The sequence below is a fragment of the Ipomoea nil genome, unplaced genomic scaffold (assembly GCF_001879475.1).
Source record: "Ipomoea nil cultivar Tokyo-kokei standard unplaced genomic scaffold, Asagao_1.1 scaffold1735, whole genome shotgun sequence".
Taxonomy (NCBI): Eukaryota; Viridiplantae; Streptophyta; class Magnoliopsida; order Solanales; family Convolvulaceae; genus Ipomoea; species Ipomoea nil.
The window spans coordinates 633,278-651,618 of record NW_017618163.1 but is presented as its reverse complement, the minus strand read 5'-3'; the positions used below and the strand labels follow the sequence as shown (position 1 = coordinate 651,618).

Sequence of the window (18,341 nt, the reverse complement as noted above, 5' to 3'; positions counted from 1 at the left end):
GGACAATGATGTAAGAACAATTTTATCTGATAAAAAAATAATAGTAATATTTGTAAAGTAATGTACAATTGTACCATTATAAAAAAAATACAAAAAAAAAATATTAATACCATAATGACCTAAATCATTCTAATAATGCAAAAGTATAATTGAAATATTAAGTTTGTTCTAAATAATCAAAAGAAGATTAATTAAACGTTTTTTTTTTTAAAAAAAAAAAAAACTTAACCTAAATTTATTATTATTTTTTTTAAATCAAGAAAATCAAATGATTACTAATTAAAAAAACGTTATGTATTTAGTCGGGCAAAGTTTATGTTTAATTTTATATTATATATTTTTTTAATACATTTTAACATATTCATAATATACGTTTAAAAATTATTTCAACTCTAATCGGGATGAGGTTCGAACCTAAGACCTTACTTATATAAATTAATGAGTATGTTAAGAATAATAAATAGTTAACGGAATATTCCGTTAATAAAGTTTATACTAACGGAATTTAGGGTTATTTTAGGGAAGGAAATAATATAATAGAGTGTAAATAAGGAAAATCATTAAAAATTACTAAAATCAAAATAATATTAACTATTCATTTTAAGAAACAATATGACCGACATTTTTTTGTTCCAGTTAAGGGCCTAACATTATTCGTTCTTATTATGACAACAAAAGAGTGCGGCTTTAATTATTTCCCACTTTGAAGCACAGTATCACTTTAGCTTTTCACATTATTATTATTATTATTATTTGGTTATACCATCCAGGGGGGCTAACATCTGTGCGGCCATTTTTATTTTCATCAATACACCCTTCATTCACATGCCAAATAATGTGTGCCACCAAAATATATCGCAACAACTATATTCAGTACAAATTTGAACCTTATACTAAGAATTGTATCTTTTTTTCGTTCAGTGACCTAATTGCATTTTCAGGTTACGTTCAGTGGCCAATTTGAACCTTATACTAAAAATTCCGCTGAAAATTTATAACAACAAAAGAGTGCGGCTTTAATTATTTCCCACTTTGAAGCACAGTATCACTTTAGCTTTCACATTATTATTATTATTATTATTATTATTTGGTTATTCCATCCAGGGGGGCTAACATCTGTGCGGCCATTTTTATTTTCATCAATACACCCTTCATTCAACCAAGTGGTTTGTAGTCCACTAGTATCTGATTAGCCCCTTATATGGAATGTTTTAGGTTCGAGCTTTGGTGAAGGTGTAGATAATATATGTAGGTATCCACCTTCCTTTGTAATAAAAATACACCCTTTCGCAACTATATTCAGTATAAAAATAATGTACATTTAATATATTAAATATGTATTTTTTGTTATGATGCATATAACATTGTGTGGACCATAATTTGCCCGATCCTACTGGGTAGGAGGCTTAACTTAGGAACCATATAGGTTGGATTTGGGCTCTGCAAATGGTAATTTGGGCCTAGCATCTGTTTATTGGACTAAACCAAAAAATTCTGTAGCCTAATTGAACAAAGTGGGCTGAACCCATTTATTCCTCACCTCTTCTGCTATATAAAGGGAAAAGGAGAAATTGAAGAAGCACAAAATATTTATAAAACAAATATTGTAATTAGAACATAGGAGTGGCAACCAGAGGAATGTTTTCATTCATTTCTTATTTGGCTTACAATGAACCAACCAAGAATTAAGAGCTGACAAAAAAGTTGTTTTTTTGGTCTTGTTAACATGTATTACTCAAGTCTCATTTCCCTACAATGGTGAAGAGCTTAACTACTCCAAAAGTTGATACTACATACTCTGAATCTATTGATCACACGGTAAGACCTTGAGGAGCAGGTGTCTTAGGTTTTGGTTTCTCGACGACAATGGCTTGTGTGGTGAGGACCATTCCTGCAACTGAAGCAGAATTCTGCAGAGCACATCTTGTCACCTTGGCTGGATCGATGACTCCAGCTTCCACGAGGTTCTCATAGATGTCGGTCATTGCATTGTATCCGACCTCCCAATCACGGTCTCTCACCTTTTCAACCCCAGCATTTTGGGCTATCAGGGATGCTGGTGCAACTAATGCCTTTAAGCACAAGACAGCACATAGAAAAGAATTCGTTAGGAAAGTTGTTCACTTTCTCTACTCTATACACTTCCAAGAATTGGCTATTAAAAGCAAAGAAAATAGAAGTCTGCCATTCTTTACCTTTTGCACGATATCAGCTCCTAATTTCTCATCTGCGTCTTCAAGTGTGTCCTTGATTGCAGGAACATAAGTCGACAGATGAACGAATGCAGCCCCACCACCAGGTACAATTCCCTCCTCAATGGCAGCAAAAGTTGCATTCTTTGCATCCTCGATGCGCAGTTTGCGGTCCTCAAGTTCAGTCTCTGTTGCAGCTCCAACCTTAATTACAGCAACACCACCTGACAATTTGGCAATTCTCTCGGCAAGTTTCTCAGAATCATAGATTGAATCAGTTTCAAATAACTCCTTTTTAAGCTGAGCAATCCTTGACTGTATCTCATCCTTCGATGCAGCATCAGCAATAATGGTTGTTGAGTCCTTTGTAATTGTCACCTTTCTGGCAATACCTAGTGCTTCAACTTGGGTATTCTCAACAACAAGTCCCAAATCACTAGCCTGGTACTCAGCTCCTGAAATAAACAAACAGAATGAACTTGACAAAGTCAACAAAGAGAACTTCCACAATCAAGTATATAATTTTTTTAAAAACAAGCAATAGGAATGTAATATATATGGGTTATTAATTATTTATTGTCAATTAGCGATGTACAAAATATGAACAAATAAAACATAATTTAAATTCTTGTGTGCCGAAGTGTGCATGTGATAGGAAACTTGAAATCATTTAGATAACTCGAAATTTATCTGCCTCACGCGTATTGAAGTGGGTTCATGAGGGTCCAAAATATATTCAAAGTGAAACTGAAAATTCAGAGTTATCAAAAAATACAAAACAAAATGTGATATGGATTATTAAGGGAAATAATACTCATATTCCCAATTGTTACTTCATCTCACAAAATTTTGATTTTGACATTTTCATTGAAACTAGTAATGGCAATAGGTCGGGAGGGCTACATTTATCACCCGACCCACCATATATTTTCTCCACTCACCCCCAATCCCAACCCGCATTGAATGAACTTTTTCAAAACTCACCCCCACCCCCACGGGTGCAGGTATCAACTACGGGTACCCACCACTTATCTGTCTTATTATTTTTTTTTCAAAAAATAATATTTAAATTACTTACCCATAATAAAATAATAAAATTCATTAGTCATACTAAAATATAAAATAATAGAAATATTTAAATATAATAAATAAATTATTAATTTTATAAAATAAATTTAGTAGTTTAGATATAAAAATAGTAAAAGTTTACCCGAAATTATAAAAACATCTATAAATAACTATATACAAGTACTTATTTTACTTTATATATATATATATATATATATACACACACACACACACACACACATGGTGGGTCAGGTGGAATTTTAGGAGAATTTTATACATAAAATCTGAATCCAACCTGACCCACCTTATTTATGTAACACTTTCAAATACTGTAGATAAGATGTCTACGACAGTGTAATATTTTAGAGTAAAAAGCAGAGAGAAGACAGTAGCAATAAAAACGAATCCTAAAATTCAACGGTGGTAGACCCATCTCATACAGTTGGATTATATACTTAATACCTGATAATGACCGATCAAAAGTTTAGAAATATATTATAAAAAACTTATCTCAATACATATATCAATTCAATATACTTAAAGTCACATAACACAGTTCAAATTGACATGTTTTGGCACTAGCTAGATAGCATTAGGATGTGTTATGATCACAAGCATTAGGATTTGAATGGTTTGCAATATTTGTTTTTGATTTGTTTATTGGGTGAAGAGGGAAATTCACAATTATTATATAATGTTATGCACTGAATAAATTTTATTTTGTAATTCTACCCGGTAAAGGATTATAATAAGATAAATTAGTCTAGGTTACGTTACAATATGTTTCTTTTTCTTTGTTGCTCCCAAAAGGTTGAATCCTCAAATTTTATCGAAATACATAAATTATATATATTTAGCTAACAACCATTTTACCAAACAGGGCCATAGTTTCTGTGTTCAGCTGAGTTACCATAATTTATATCTTCTCATATGCTCTGTCGGGCCGGAGCGTAGGGAGCCATTGGGGTTGAGGATTCAACCTTTTGGGAGCAACAAAGAAAAAGAAACATATTGTAACGTAACCTAGACTAATTTATCTTATTATAATCCTTTACCGGGTAGAATTACAAAATAAAATTTATTCAGTGCATAACATTATATAATAATTGTGAATTTCCCTCTTCACCCAATAAACAAATCAAAAACAAATATTGCAAACCATTCAAATCCTAATGCTTGTGATCATAACACATCCTAATGCTATCTAGCTAGTGCCAAAACATGTCAATTTGAACTGTGTTATGTGACTTTAAGTATATTGAATTGATATATGTATTGAGATAAGTTTTTTATAATATTTTTCTAAACTTTTGATCGGTCATTATCAGGTATTAAGTATATAATCCAACTGTATGAGATGGGTATGCATCATTAGTGCTCGAAAGAGCAAAAGGATAAAACTTTGTTATAATCGCCAATGGGATTGATTTGGATTATATCTATAGTATGGCTTGCATATTTTATCCTCCATAACTAAGATAAAGTTTAATAAATAAATAAATAAATAAATAAATAAATATATATATATATATATATATATATATATATATATATATATATATATACACACACAATTGACACATATAATAAGGGAAAATAACTCCTTTTTTTTTGTTCTTATATTCATACACATTACACAATAGTAATTTCAATTTTTTAATTATTGACAGATCATTAATTCTTCCATTTTTGTTACAAAGTGATAAAAAGTATGTTCCTTCGTATAAATACATAAACGTTTGACTATTAATAAATATATTGAATTATATATTATCAATGAGAATAAGTTTCAATTACAGTCCATCTTAAAAATTAGGTACACATTTTTGTTGTTAGTGTTTGTGGAATGTTGAAAGTTAAAAATTGACATTAATTAAAAAAAAAAAAGTGGAAAATACGTAGAAAATTATAAGAGATGGGATGTGGCCTCTTCATCAGTCAACGATTTTAAATGTTTTTCAAATCCAATTTCGAATTACATTCCAATATTGCGAATAACCTACGACCACATTGTTTGAAAAGTTCGATGAAACCCACACAGTTTAGCTCAATGGTTTAGTGGACAGTATATGGGATAAGAGATCAAGGTTTGAATCTCGACGGCAGCAGTGTGAGAATTATGTCTAAAGTGGACAAATTTTTTGTGATTTACATCATCCAACATGCTCTGTCGAGTCGGAGTGTGGGGCCCCCGGGGTCCCGAAAAGTTCGCACTTCCCTCTGTCTCCTTGACTATCAAACAAGGCCTTTATCTACAATTTTTTTTTTAAACGTTATTTACAATTCTAAATTGGCACTTTTTTTTTAGATGATGACGAGAGAAACCAAAAATATTAACCAATAATGTGTATGAATAAATATTTTTTGGTATAATAAATTACAAATCATATAATAAAAGTAAATTACACTAAAAAAACAAGTAATGTAGCGCGAAGTTTGGTCGAAAAAGGCGTTGAAATATAAATGGACAATTCTTTGTGATTAATTCAACGGGGATATGATATTTGTCAAAAATCAACATAAACTGCACCGAAGGATTAAATGACAGCAGTCATGTTAGATGACTGAATAATTATGTTTCTATAATAGTATAGTCACGTACCTATGTACATTGTACAATAATGTTTCACATTTTCTAAACCGACAAAAAAAAGTACGTAAATATGAATTATTATTTAGCTAAAATCATACATTTTATTTTGTAAAGAAAGACAAATTTCACTTTTAATTATATTATCACATTTAATCTTGATGTTTAATTAACTTACTGTACACTTGTTTAAACTCCTTTCGAATATAATTGAATAACATTTTAAATTAATTAAAATCTTGTGTAATTTTTTTTTTTAGAGAATAAATCTTGTGTAATTTTTAGATATCGAGGTTTGTGAAAAAAAAGTTAATGTTTAATAATTAATTTTTTGTTTGAAAACGTTTAATAATTAATTAATCAAATGCAAAATAAATAAAAATTGTAATAATAAGAGAGTATTCTATACTTTCAACAATTTTATGATATTGTATAAAATGTAACAATACGGTCAACAATGGAAAATTCTAAAGAAGCTGGTGAAGTTTGTATACCCTTTTCTCCCCAAAAACTCAATCGCTTTCTCTCCACTACTCCCACGAAGTTAAGGCCCGACGATTTGGTGCTGCCGGCTGACGCTCTGATGGAAGGTTGAGTTGACGGTGTCATTAGTAGACTTTATCCTTCGTCGACGGTGTCATTAATAGACTTTATCCTCCGGCGGTTGACGCTCTGATGGAGGGTTGAGCCGACGGTGTCATTAGTAGACTTTATCTTCCGGCTGTTTTAGGATTAAGTGTTAGATCTCATATCATCTCCAATTATTTTTCAGAGAACGCTTCAGAGACTCTACAAATCTGACAGGTTTTCTAGCCTCTTTTCCGCTTAAGTTGTTTTATTTTGGTTCTACGTTATCCCTTTGTTCCTTTGACTAGTTTGTTTTCTCTCGTCTCTCTGGTTAGTGTTTCCCTCTCGTCTCTTTGACAAGTTTTCCTCCGTTTCTTTTGCGAGTTCTTCTCATAAGCGTAAAATGATAAAATGGTCTCACTAGGGTCAGATTTGGCTATTTTTTGACCAATGTGAAGAAGCACCAGACGTGGTTTTTTTTTTTTTTTTTTGGGTTTAATGCGCTGATAAACCATAGCGTCAGAAACATCCATAATTTTACGGGGTTTGCTTCTAGTTGGCGACTATTCCTCAGCTTCTGTTATAATCAGTCAATTTTTGAAACTTCAGTTTCTCATTGACAACATTTAATCATTTTTTTAATTTCAAAATAAAGGACTTTAGGAATTAGCTAGAATATTAATTTCATTGAACTTTTAAGCAGAATGTCAAAATTATTTTTTATTAGTCCACACATGGATGGCGATTATTATTATTATTATTATTATTATTATTTTATGAGTATTCGATAACAATTTTATATTAAAAAAAAATTAAAATTATAATCTACAAATATACAAATACAAATCTAATAAGAACCAATAAAGCTAGGCCCTTAATAGGAACAAAAAATGTTGGTGTGTTTGTTAGTTGAAATTAATGGTACATATTATTTTAATTTAAGTATTTTTTATGATTTTTCTTATTTACCCTCCATTATATTTTTTTTTCTTTTAAATAATCATGCATTTTATTAGTATAAACTTTAGTAACAAAATATTACGTTAACTATTTGTTATTCTTAACTTCCTTATTAATTTCTATAAGAAAGGTCTTAGGTTCGAACCTCATCCCAATCAAAGTTGGCATAATTGTTAAACATATACTACGAATATGTTAAAATGTATTTTTAAAATACAATATAAAATTTAACATAAACTTTGGTCAAATTATTATGCCGACTAAATACTTAGCATTCAGGGGCGTTTGATTCAGATTATATAAGATAACCAATGTTATATTTGCTTAGTAATATAAGATTCCCATGTTTGGTTTAGGTTAATGTGAGATAACCTCCCCATTAAGGTTTTAACTATTAGAAGGGAATGTGAGATACCTTCCAATTTCTTAAGCTAATCTCACATTCCCTTGTCTTATTACTAATGTTGGACTTTGTATTTTTTTTATCAATTTATCTTATTGTTGTTGTCTTATTTACATATTTTAGTTTTAAACCAAACACAGGAATCTAACATTCCCAGTAATCTAACATTCACATCAATTTAACATTCCCTAAGATAATTTAACAGCAATTTTCTTGCATTAAAAAAAAAGTTTAGGTTAAGTTTTTTTTTTTTCGTTTAATTAATTTTCTTTTGATTTTTGAGAACAAGACTCAATATTCAGTGACGGAGGCAAGTGTATGCCTTGGGGGCCTTCCCCCACCCCCAATTTTTTAATATTATATATAATATTAATTTCTTTAGAAAATATTATATAGAATATTAAAATTTTATTGTTCTTTCCAAATATTTAGCTCTCATCCCTCTTAAAATTAATCTTATAGCTAAGTTATAAACTTTTTCATATTCTTATCTTCACCAGTTTTCTCCCATTTCAAATTATGTTTTCCCTATATTGTTGACTCACATTCAAATTAAACATCATTTAACTTATCGACTAGTTTCTCTCTAGAACCATACATATATGTGGCATATACACTATAACAAGATAATTTATTATTATTAAAATATATGCATATTTTACAAAGGACCTTGTGATCTATTGGTATCTAGTTGTTTTTTTATGTGGGAGGTCTAAGGTTTGAGCCTCAATGTAGGCGTGGCCGCGTGGGTATCTCTTCCCTTTTGTAATAAACAGGAAAAAATTATGCATATTTTTCAAGTCAAAATTTTTATTTTTTTTTTTTAATTTTTTTTTTTTTTTGGTTTCTAACTACTTGTTTAGATAATTTGTGTTTCTGGTTTCTAACTACTTGTTTGGATAATTTTTGTTTCTTATTCTATTGTTTATTTTAAATAGTTGTTTTGTTTGACTCTAAATAATGGATATCACAATGCTTTTGTTTGGTTAATTATGCATATTTGTGGTTATGTAATAAATTTTGTATTTAATTTAACATGCATAATAATATAAAAATTGTGACGTATATGTATTTGAGAAAACAATGTTATGTTGGGAAAAAGGTAATTTTCAATAAATAATCAATAATCTTTTAAAACATGTGTGAATGTTTTCATTCTTTCGATCATACAAAGCAATGTGCATTGAAAAACATATTACAAAATAATTTAATATCAATTCAATTATAATTGATTTATTCTAAACTTTATTAAATTTGTAATGTAATGATTATTTTTGAAATATATTAACTGGATATCAATTATAATTAATTTTTCATATATTATATTGAATTTATATACGTTGAATTATTAATTTAAATAAACAAATTCAACATTCAATTCTATATTAATGAACATCTCCTATATAATATTGTATTGATATATTTTAGAGTAATTATTTAAAAATAATCATTGGACATTATTCGACAATGTGTGTGAAAAAGTATTTATCGAATAAAAAAGATGATATTTTGTTTTATAAATAAAGGAATAGTTTTATAGGGGTATTCGCAATTGGTATTGTTTTTTTTTTTTTTTTGAATTCCATTGGTTCTATTACATTGTAGTATCTGTTCATATACTTTCTCAACCTATTGAAACACAAAGAACCAATAACGTCTCCATTAAAGCTCAAACTTATAATCTTTCAAATGGAAGTCCAACCCGAATATCATTAGACCACATAGTCCTGATCGCAATTGGTATTGTAGAATTGTAAAAACTTAACAATTTGCTTCCTATACGAATACGAATTCCGACAATTCCGAAAGTCTCAACCGTTCCCACAAGCGAAGGTCAAGGGGGCGTTTACTAACTTGGAAAAATGGAGAATTCTCCAAAAAAATGGAGAATTGGAGAAGTGGAGAAAGGAGAATTGGAGAACTTGTTTACTAAATCTATTCTTCCAATTTCAATCTCATCTCCATTCTTCCATTTCTTATACAATTTTGGAGAAATGGAAAACAACATTCTCTAAATGGAAGGATGGAATAAAACGCGGGTGAACAGTAAAATTAAGTAAGGTCGTTGGTTCGAATCTAGCTTACGACAATTTTTTATTACTCCTTCTAGGGTTAGTCCTTCTCTTCTTTCTTTTCTTCTCTCCCTGGACTGACTGTAGTCTATCGCCTCCCTCCCCTTCCCATCATCTCCTTCGCCTTCTTTCTTTCTTTTCTCCTCGTCTCCAGTCCTTTTTCTTCCCATTAGCCTTCTTTCCTTTTACCAATCGTTCGCGTAGCAGCCTTCCTTCACGTACAGCAAAGAGGAGCGTAGCAGCACTCCGACAAGCCGCACAAGAACTCCGGTGACTCTACCGTCTTTGGTGAACCTTGCATCTCAACAACTCAACACGGACTCTCCAAAATCTTCTGTAGGATCTTGTCCAAGTCCACAAGTAATTATCTAAACCTATTTTTATTTATTTTGATGAATGTTATCTCATATCTAATTTCTCTATTACTTACAGAACCCCATTTTGAGGTTCTGATTTGAGAACCTCAAAATGAGGTTCTGATTTGAGAACCTCAAAATGAGGTTCTGATTATAGAACCTCAAAATGAGGTTCTAATTGTAGAACCTCATTTTGAGGTTCTGATTTTAGAACCTCAAAATGAGGTTCTAATTGTAGAACCTCATTTTGAGGTTCGGTTTTGAGAACCTCAAAATGAGGTTCTGCTTTTAGAACCTCATTTTGAGGTTCTGATTTTAGAACCTCAAAATGAGGTTCTAATTGTAGAACCTCATTTTGAGGTTCCAGCAGAACCTCATTTTGAGGTTCTGTTTTGAGAACCTCAAAATGAGGTTCTGCTTGTAGAACCTCATTTTGAGGTTCTGATTTTAGAACCTCAAAATGAGGTTCTAATTGTAGAACCTCATTTTGAGGTTCCAGCAGAACTGGAACCTCATTTTGAGGTTCTGATTTGAGAACCTCAAAATGAGGTTCTGATTATAGAACCTCAAAATGAGGTTCTAATTGTAGAACCTCATTTTGAGGTTCTGATTTTAGAACCTCAAAATGAGGTTCTAACTGTAGAACCTCATTTTGAGGTTCGGTTTTGAGAACCTCAAAATGAGGTTCTGCTTTTAGAACCTCATTTTGAGGTTCTGATTTTAGAACCTCAAAATGAGGTTCTAATTGTAGAACCTCATTTTGAGGTTCCAGCAGAACCTCATTTTGAGGTTCTGTTTTGAGAACCTCAAAATGAGGTTCTGCTTGTAGAACCTCATTTTGAGGTTCTGATTTTAGAACCTCAAAATGAGGTTCTAATTGTAGAACCTCATTTTGAGGTTCCAGCAGAACTGGAACCTCATTTTGAGGTTCTGATTTTAGAACCTCATTTTGAGGTTCTGATTTTAGAACCTCAAAATGAGGTTCTGATGTTAGCTCAATGGTAATGTTCTGATTTTAAATGAGGTTTTGATTTTAAACAAGGTTTTAATGGAAATTGAATAATTAATGAAAATTGTAGATGAGTAATTTACGGAATACGCATGACGAAGATGCAAAGTGGTTGGATAGTACCTTGGTCGTTTTTCTTGATATTTTATACGATAGGATCAAACGGCACCCTAAGATGCAATGCACAATTTTATACGGATGCATGATGCTATGGACCAATTATTTACCGAATATGAAAGGGAAGACATGGAAATGCCTAGTAGTAGTGGAAGCAATGGTGGAAATGATCCCATAGAATTAGATATGTCTCAACAACATGTTATGCATGAAGTTCGAGAAGACATAGCAAATGCTATATGGGGAGATTGTAATCAATGATGTTCTTGTTTTATAACCAAACTATGTGTAATGATTATAACAATTACAATTTATTTAGTAATATATTTTTATTAATTTTCGTTAGTTTTACACATTTAGTATTAATTTATTGCATTTTTTTATTTTGAAGTTTGAATTTGTAAAATGAAATTTAAAAAATTTGGAGAAATGAAAAACTGGAGAAATGGAAATGGAAAAACAGAGAAATGGAGATGGAAAACTGGAAAAATGGAAAAATGGAAAAATGGAAAAGGAAAAACAGAGAAATGAAGTAAACGCCCCCCAAATCTCTATCTTACGGCCGTCAATCCCGAGAATTGTAGCTTTCTTTTATTTTCACATCCGCCCTTGAATTCTCTTGAAATATCAGAATGACCCCTCCCCTCCACTCCAGCACCCACTATATTATATAAAAACTGTTTCTTTATAGTTTTGTCCAAACGTAAAGAAATCCATTGGATTGGGTAACGTGTTGCTGTTCAAAGATAACAAACAGCGGTTTCAAGAATCAAGAGGGAGATTAGTGAAATCCCAGACGAGGAATCTTGCAGCGTTTTAGCCTCTGAGAGTCTGAGATCTATGTATCCTTGTTCTTGAGAATATAATGTTGTTCGAGATCTGAAACTTGGTTTCTTTTGGGCGTTCTGGGATTGTGTATGTGGAGCTGAAAATGGGGAGCAAATGGAGGAAAGCGAAGCTGGCTTTGGGAATGAATATCTGTCTCTACGTTCCCGAAACGCTAGAGGAAGGTCCGGCGTCGGCTCCCTCCGCCGCCGGCAGAGTTTCCGACGCCCTTCCGCTCTCTCCCGCCTCTGCCCGGAGCTCCGACTCCCAGATCAACATGCCCACCACCCCCACCCCCTCCTCCTCCGGCCTCCGGTTGCCCAAACACAGCTTAAAGTCTTCAAAGGTCAGTAAAAATCGATTCCTATTTTTTTCTTTTGGGTGTTTCTGTTTATATATGTGGTGGAAAAATAGCTAAACATCCATTACTAATTATCCTTTACTAGTATGAATTTTATTGTATAAATCTTGTTTTTTTGTTGTTGTTTGTGTGGAAGAAATCTGGGGTTTCTTGTGGAAAACTAAGGTTATCAAAACTCATAGGACAAATTATGCCATGCTGGTTTAAGGAAACAAAAGATTCAAATTCAAATGAATGATGCTCAACTTAATTACGAAACAATACTGACACCACTGAGCTTATAACAGTTCTAGCTTTGCATAGAATCAGTGGCAAATTACCATGAATTGATGAAAGTAGCTAGCACAGTCATCCTAAGATAACACAAACATAAAACTAAGCATACATACCTAAAAGTCAAAATCTATTTCTTAGTATCTCCAGTTCTACACAATAAACACTGACAGATATGCAAGGTCCGAAGAAGAGCATTAAAGAGACAAATTAAAGCAATGTGCAGTTACCCCTGGGGCCAAGCGTGAGGCCGACGGCATCGGCGAGCTTATCAATGCCGGCCTGAAGGGCAGTCCTGGATTTCTGATCAAACGCTATATCCTTAGCATTCGCCTTCACCACAAACCGGCTCTTGGAGCTCGATGTCTTGCCGTTGTAATTCCTCCCGTGCAACTGGTAAGCCCTCCTATTCCTCAACCCGCCCTGCGTGCATCAACCAGCAAACATATAAGCACAAAATATATGCAATTACTTTTGAAATGAAGAAGAACAGAATCAATAAAAGGGAAAAAATGAGCGAATACCTGTTTGGAAGAAGAAGAAGAGAGGATTGAGGCAGTTGATAAAGCATTTGCAGATGCCATTTCAAAGGAGAACGCTGTTGTGGATAACAGAAATAGTGAGGGGTTTTGCAGAGTGTTATCTAGGGTATGTTGTTCTTATATGTAGTGATAATTTCGAGAAGGTTCTTCTCTGCTCTGAGTGGCTATTTCGGCTCATCTACTCATCTACTACTACATTTATACACTAAACACTACTCTTGCCTTCTTTTGCTGGCGTTTGGTTGAGAGTAAGAAATTAGGATGGAAAGAAATTATAATTTGATGGGAAAAAAATAATGTGTGAATAAAGTAAGAATTGAAATTATATTGTTTGGTATAAATAAATAGAATTATTGGGTAGGAAATGAAAGAAGTGATATAAAGACTAAAATATTCTTGTGTAATAATAATAGTAGTAATAATTATTAATTAAGGGTACATTTATCATTTCATCTCTTTTTTCTTTTCCCACAACCACCGAATTGCAATTCATAGGGGGTGCCCATGAATTCAACAAAAAAAAAGAATTGCAATTCGGTGGAATTGTAATTCCCTCCAACCAAACAGTGTAATTGTGACTTCCACTGAATTGTAATTCAACTACAGCCAAATTATGCCCAACCAAACGGTGGTCAATCAACGTTGAACTCTGACTATACGGAGAATATTTTAGTTGTACTGTGTTAAGCTTCATTGTACGGTATGGTTTCTGTTTTTGCATAGAATTTTTCTACACCCCCCACACGTTTGATGAAATGCTTCTTATAGTACACCCAGCAGAGTATATACTTGAAGTAAGCTGCATCGATGCCTTGGTGGATCTTAATAATGATTTAGCTCCTTGTGAGATTAGTCTTGGCTGACTGCTTTTTAGCCCTTGCCTTGATCTACTTAGTGCATTTCTTTAATTTTTTTTTTTTTTTTTTTTTTTTTTTTTTTTTTTGGGTGAGATTAGTGCATTTATTTAATGAAGCCTGTGATTTTCTCTTTTCAATATCTTTCCGTGGAATAGCTTATGTTGAAGCTGTTATCTTTGCAGGTGTGGAGAACTGGAGATATTACTGTCATGGATGAGCTTGAGAAGCATAGTATCTTGATGGTGTCAGATTTTTTCTATCCCAATTTTGGTGGCGTTGAGAATCACATTTATTATCTATCTCAATGCTTGATGAAGCGGGGCCATAAGGTCAGATTTCATGTTATAATCTACACTGTCTAAATTGTCTAGTGTATATCTTCGTGTGATTTCATTTATGCACTGAGCCTAGGATGAAAAGAAAGAAAATGAGAAATTTCATATTTTCCCCAATTCTTGGCTTGATTGTATTTTAGTAGAAATTCATTAATTTTACACAGTTGCATCAAAATTTAGGCAGACCAGGAAATCTGAATCTCTGAATGTGATCTCCCTTATGTGTTTGGCTAGGGTGAATACACGAGGGGAAGTGAAGGAGCCCAATTGGACTGGTTTTGTTAGAAAGTCTGAAACCAACTTGTCCTAATGAAATTGGTCCTTCTTGGTTTTCCCTCCACAAAATGAACCATTAGGTGGAAAATATAAGTCAGTCTTTATCTGGACTAGTTTGGTTAGGTCCGTAGCCAACTAATCCTAACGAATCTTTCTGTTCTATAATACAATCTTATATGCATCTAAAAGATAAAGAACAAAGAATATCAAGAAAAGTGACATCTTTCAGCATTAGCTCAGAATGAACAAATTGTTGAAACTTGAAAGTGTAGTTTTCATATAGAGGGTTCTTAAAACAAGGAAATTTATTATGCTCATTTGTATGAAGCTAGGTGGTTGTTATGACTCACGCTTATAAAAATCGCTCTGGAGTGAGATATATGACGGGTGGGTTGAAAGTTTACTATGTGCCATGGAAGCCTTTTCTTATGCAGAATACACTACCCACTTTTTATGGTACACTTCCTATCATAAGGACTATTCTAATTCGGGAAAAGATAACTTTGGTTCATGGACATCAAGCCTTCTCTACTCTATGTCATGAAGCTCTGATGCACGCACGTACAATGGGTTACAAAGTTGTATTCACTGATCATTCTCTTTATGGATTTGCTGATGTGGGAAGCATTCACATGAACAAGGTATTGCAATTTACTCTAGCTGATGTAACCCAGGCTATCTGTGTGTCTCACACAAGCAAAGAAAACACAGTCTTAAGATCAGGGCTGCCACCGGAAAAGGTTTATGTCATTCCAAATGCCGTGGACACTGCAATGTTCAAACCTGCTCCAGAAAAGCTTAGTCAGGAGGAAATTGTTATAGTTGTGATAAGTAGATTAGTTTACAGGAAAGGGGCAGATTTACTAGTTGAAGTTATCCCTGAAGTATGCCGCTTGTATCCCAATGTAAGTCTTTCTGAAGTATGACGGCTTTTATATAACTTTGGGTAGGTAGATCTTGACTGTCTTTATGAAAATTTTAGAGCTAAGCAATTCTCTTGGTGAAGATTAGGTTCGCTTCATTGTTGGAGGAGATGGACCTAAACGAGTGCGCCTGGAAGAGATGAGGGAAAAGCACTCTCTCCAAGATCGAGTTGAGATGTTGGGAGCAGTGCCACATGCCAAAGTGCAGTCGGTGTTAATAACTGGCCATATTTTCTTGAACAGGTATATCATGCTCCTTTTGTCGAGTGTGCTTAGTTGTGTCTTGAGACTTGAGGTTACCAAATTATGTGGCATGCAACTTTTATGGTAATATCCTGGTTCATGATGCTCTAAATCTATTTAAGATAGAAAAAACAATCTGGCCCTTTTCCGATAAGCTAGAAGAAATATAAAACAACTCAAAGAATATGCACAGAGGCAAAAGTAATGCATGCCAAGTGTAAATTGTGGAATTATTGTCTTGTTTTACCTAGAGGCATTACCATTTCACATGCTTAAGGGTTTGCCAAAGCATGAAAATTTAATGATCATTTCAACCTAAAAGGCTAATCTAAGGTTTGACTACTGAGAATTCCCACAATAGCAATGTACACTGTCTTTATATACCACAATGAATCTGTGACCTAAAAAATAGCACACTGTCTATAAGGATAAGTTGCTTTCTTTCTCCCCTATCTTGTGCCCCCATTTCTCTTTCGCTTATTCTTGCATTTTCTGCACTAGTTCTTTAACAGAAGCATTTTGCATAGCTATATTAGAAGCAGCAAGTTGTGGGTTGCTGACAGTTAGCACACGTGTTGGAGGAGTTCCAGAGGTATGATCATGATATGATTTCTTGTATTTGTAGCTCTCTGTTTTCTGTTATCAAGAAATCTGAATTTAGTTTTCATGTTTTCTTCTGTTGGTTAATGGTCCATCAGGTTCTTCCAGATGATATGGTTGTTCTTGCAGAGCCAGATCCTAGTGATATGGTACAAGCAATCACAAAGGCAATACACATGCTTCCCCAGATTGATCCACTAGTCATGCACAACCGTGTATGTATGCTACAATACTAATTGTAATGCTTTCTTTGTTGTTATGCTTGGGCAGTTGGTGGCTGTGGGGATCTAATATAGGAATATGGTATTCTTCTTTTCTATCCAGATGAAGAAACTATATAGCTGGCATGATGTTGCTAAGAGGACAGAGATTGTGTATGATCGTGCTCAAAAACACTCAAATCTTCCACTATTGGAGCGATTATCTAGGTATGTAAAATGCATTTTTGAATTTTGTGTTTGCCCATCCGTAGAATGAGGAAGTTGGTGACAGTCCATTTGGATATTCCAGTAGTGTATGTTGCACGATTTATGAAGAAACCTTCCAAGTTGCTATTGCAAGTAGAAAGATATTTGCCTCATATCACCATGCTAATGCAGCCCAAAATTATCATTGTTCTTTGTTTTGACTATCTCCGATTTCTTAGTGAAGAAGTTTGCAGAATGTAGAAGAAATTCATGGAATTTCTGAATAATAATGACTCGGCTTGTATATTACATCTCAATTATCAATCCAGCATTGGTTATCTAACTAGAGAACACTTAGGGTGTGTTTGGTTCATGTGTTTACACACTAGGAATGAGAATCAAAATCATAGTTAGTGTTTGGTTGACAACTTTTTAAAACACAACTATGAGATTTGATTACCCTTCAATTAAAAATCTCATTCCCTAATTAAAAGGGGGTATCATTCCATCTCATTGGTAATCTAATTTTTAAGTTTGGATTAGTATTTTTAGATTTTTTTTTTGATTTTTTTGTTCATACTGATGTTTTGGATGTCATTATATTAGGATCAATTGCCTTATTTTTTGTTTTTGTATTTTTAAAACCCTTATTTCTATTATAGGGTCATACACAACCAAACATCAATATTAGTAATCATTCCAATTCCAGTATTCCACCCTAGTACCAAATATGCAAAATACTTTCACTAAAACTCATTACTATTACCAAGTATTTGATTCCCATTCTGATTCCAATTATCATGTGCGAACCAAACACACCCATAGATTAATAGATTATAAATTCGAAATCAACTCAGTGTAACTGTTTTGTGAGCACATTGCATCAATATTGGAAGAGAAGCTGATGAACATTGATCTTGCTAGGTATCTTACTTGTGGAGCTTGGGCAGGCAAACTGTTTTGCATAGTTATGATAATTGACTTCTTGCTCTGGCGTCTCTTGCGAGTATGGCAGGTAATCATCTCTCTTTCATGACTGGTTCATTCCTTTTCGTTCCCTATTATAATTGTTCTTTATGATTTTCATTAGCCTGACAACGAGATTGAGGTGGTGCCTGACATTTGTTTGATGAATTCTCAACATGACACCAACAAGGATGAAAGCAATACATGATTTTCACTTCATAGGGCATGTTTGTATTACATTCGACAAAATGATTAGCTAACCCTTTTACTTCTACTCTTTGAGAATGTAAATACAACTAGGTAAGCCATTTCTTTGTCTGACCGTATCGATTTTTTATTTATTTTTTATTTATTTATTTATTTATTTTTTTTTTTTTTGCGCTAGAGGGACCAATAGGT

At 33.0% G+C, this 18,341-nt stretch overlaps 3 protein-coding genes across 4 annotated transcripts; 1 reads left to right on the top strand and 2 right to left on the bottom strand.

Annotated features, from left to right (window-relative positions):
- Window positions 1-1,589: 1,589 nt before the first annotated feature.
- Window positions 1,590-3,152, bottom strand: LOC109192003 (ruBisCO large subunit-binding protein subunit alpha, chloroplastic-like). Its single transcript, XM_019342630.1, has 3 exons — window positions 3,114-3,152; window positions 2,196-2,693; window positions 1,590-2,072 (listed from the first exon to the last, which is right to left on the bottom strand). The coding sequence occupies exons 1-3, from the start codon at window positions 3,150-3,152 to the stop codon at window positions 1,812-1,814; spliced, it is 798 nt and encodes a 265-aa protein (XP_019198175.1). The 3' UTR covers window positions 1,590-1,811.
- An 8,823-nt stretch (window positions 3,153-11,975) lies between these two features.
- On the top strand, window positions 11,976-18,290 carry LOC109192022 (phosphatidylinositol N-acetylglucosaminyltransferase subunit A-like). 2 transcript variants are annotated; one of them, XM_019342646.1, is made up of 9 exons: window positions 11,976-12,505; window positions 14,375-14,521; window positions 15,136-15,708; window positions 15,815-15,969; window positions 16,471-16,561; window positions 16,668-16,784; window positions 16,894-16,997; window positions 17,901-17,991; window positions 18,067-18,286. In XM_019342646.1, exons 1-9 carry the CDS (start codon window positions 12,266-12,268, stop codon window positions 18,148-18,150), a joined length of 1,602 nt encoding a protein of 533 aa, XP_019198191.1. In that variant the 5' UTR covers window positions 11,976-12,265; the 3' UTR covers window positions 18,151-18,286. The 2 variants fall into 2 exon arrangements, with proteins under 2 accessions (XP_019198191.1, XP_019198192.1); XM_019342647.1 differs by lacking the exon at window positions 11,976-12,505 and adding an exon at window positions 13,948-14,035 and having other exon boundaries at window positions 18,067-18,290.
- LOC109192024 (ruBisCO large subunit-binding protein subunit alpha, chloroplastic-like) lies at window positions 12,989-13,527 on the bottom strand. Its single transcript, XM_019342648.1, has 2 exons — window positions 13,318-13,527; window positions 12,989-13,216 (listed from the first exon to the last, which is right to left on the bottom strand). Exons 1-2 carry the CDS (start codon window positions 13,375-13,377, stop codon window positions 13,004-13,006), a joined length of 273 nt encoding a protein of 90 aa, XP_019198193.1. The 5' UTR covers window positions 13,378-13,527; the 3' UTR covers window positions 12,989-13,003.
- Window positions 18,291-18,341: the final 51 nt, after the last annotated feature.

What these genes read in the sequence shown, in the direction of transcription:
- LOC109192003 (XM_019342630.1), bottom strand. Translation starts at nt 3,152, where the DNA reads ATGCGGGTTGGGATTGGGGGTGAGTGGAGAAAATATATG. An exon ending in GTGAGTGGAGAAAATATATG is followed by an intron (nt 2,694 to 3,113) that starts GTGGGTCGGGTG and finishes TGATTGTGGAAG; the next exon opens with TTCTCTTTGTTGACTTTGTC. An exon ending in GAGCTGATATCGTGCAAAAG is followed by an intron (nt 2,073 to 2,195) that starts GTAAAGAATGGC and finishes TTGTGCTTAAAG; the next exon opens with GCATTAGTTGCACCAGCATC.
- LOC109192022 (XM_019342646.1), top strand. Translation starts at nt 12,266, where the DNA reads ATGGGGAGCAAATGGAGGAAAGCGAAGCTGGCTTTGGGAATGAATATC. An exon ending in TGATGAAGCGGGGCCATAAG is followed by an intron (nt 14,522 to 15,135) that starts GTCAGATTTCAT and finishes GTATGAAGCTAG; the next exon opens with GTGGTTGTTATGACTCACGC. An exon ending in GGCCATATTTTCTTGAACAG is followed by an intron (nt 15,970 to 16,470) that starts GTATATCATGCT and finishes TTTCTGCACTAG; the next exon opens with TTCTTTAACAGAAGCATTTT.
- LOC109192024 (XM_019342648.1), bottom strand. Translation starts at nt 13,377, where the DNA reads ATGGCATCTGCAAATGCTTTATCAACTGCCTCAATCCTCTCTTCTTCT. An exon ending in CTTCTTCTTCTTCCAAACAG is followed by an intron (nt 13,217 to 13,317) that starts GTATTCGCTCAT and finishes TGATGCACGCAG; the next exon opens with GGCGGGTTGAGGAATAGGAG.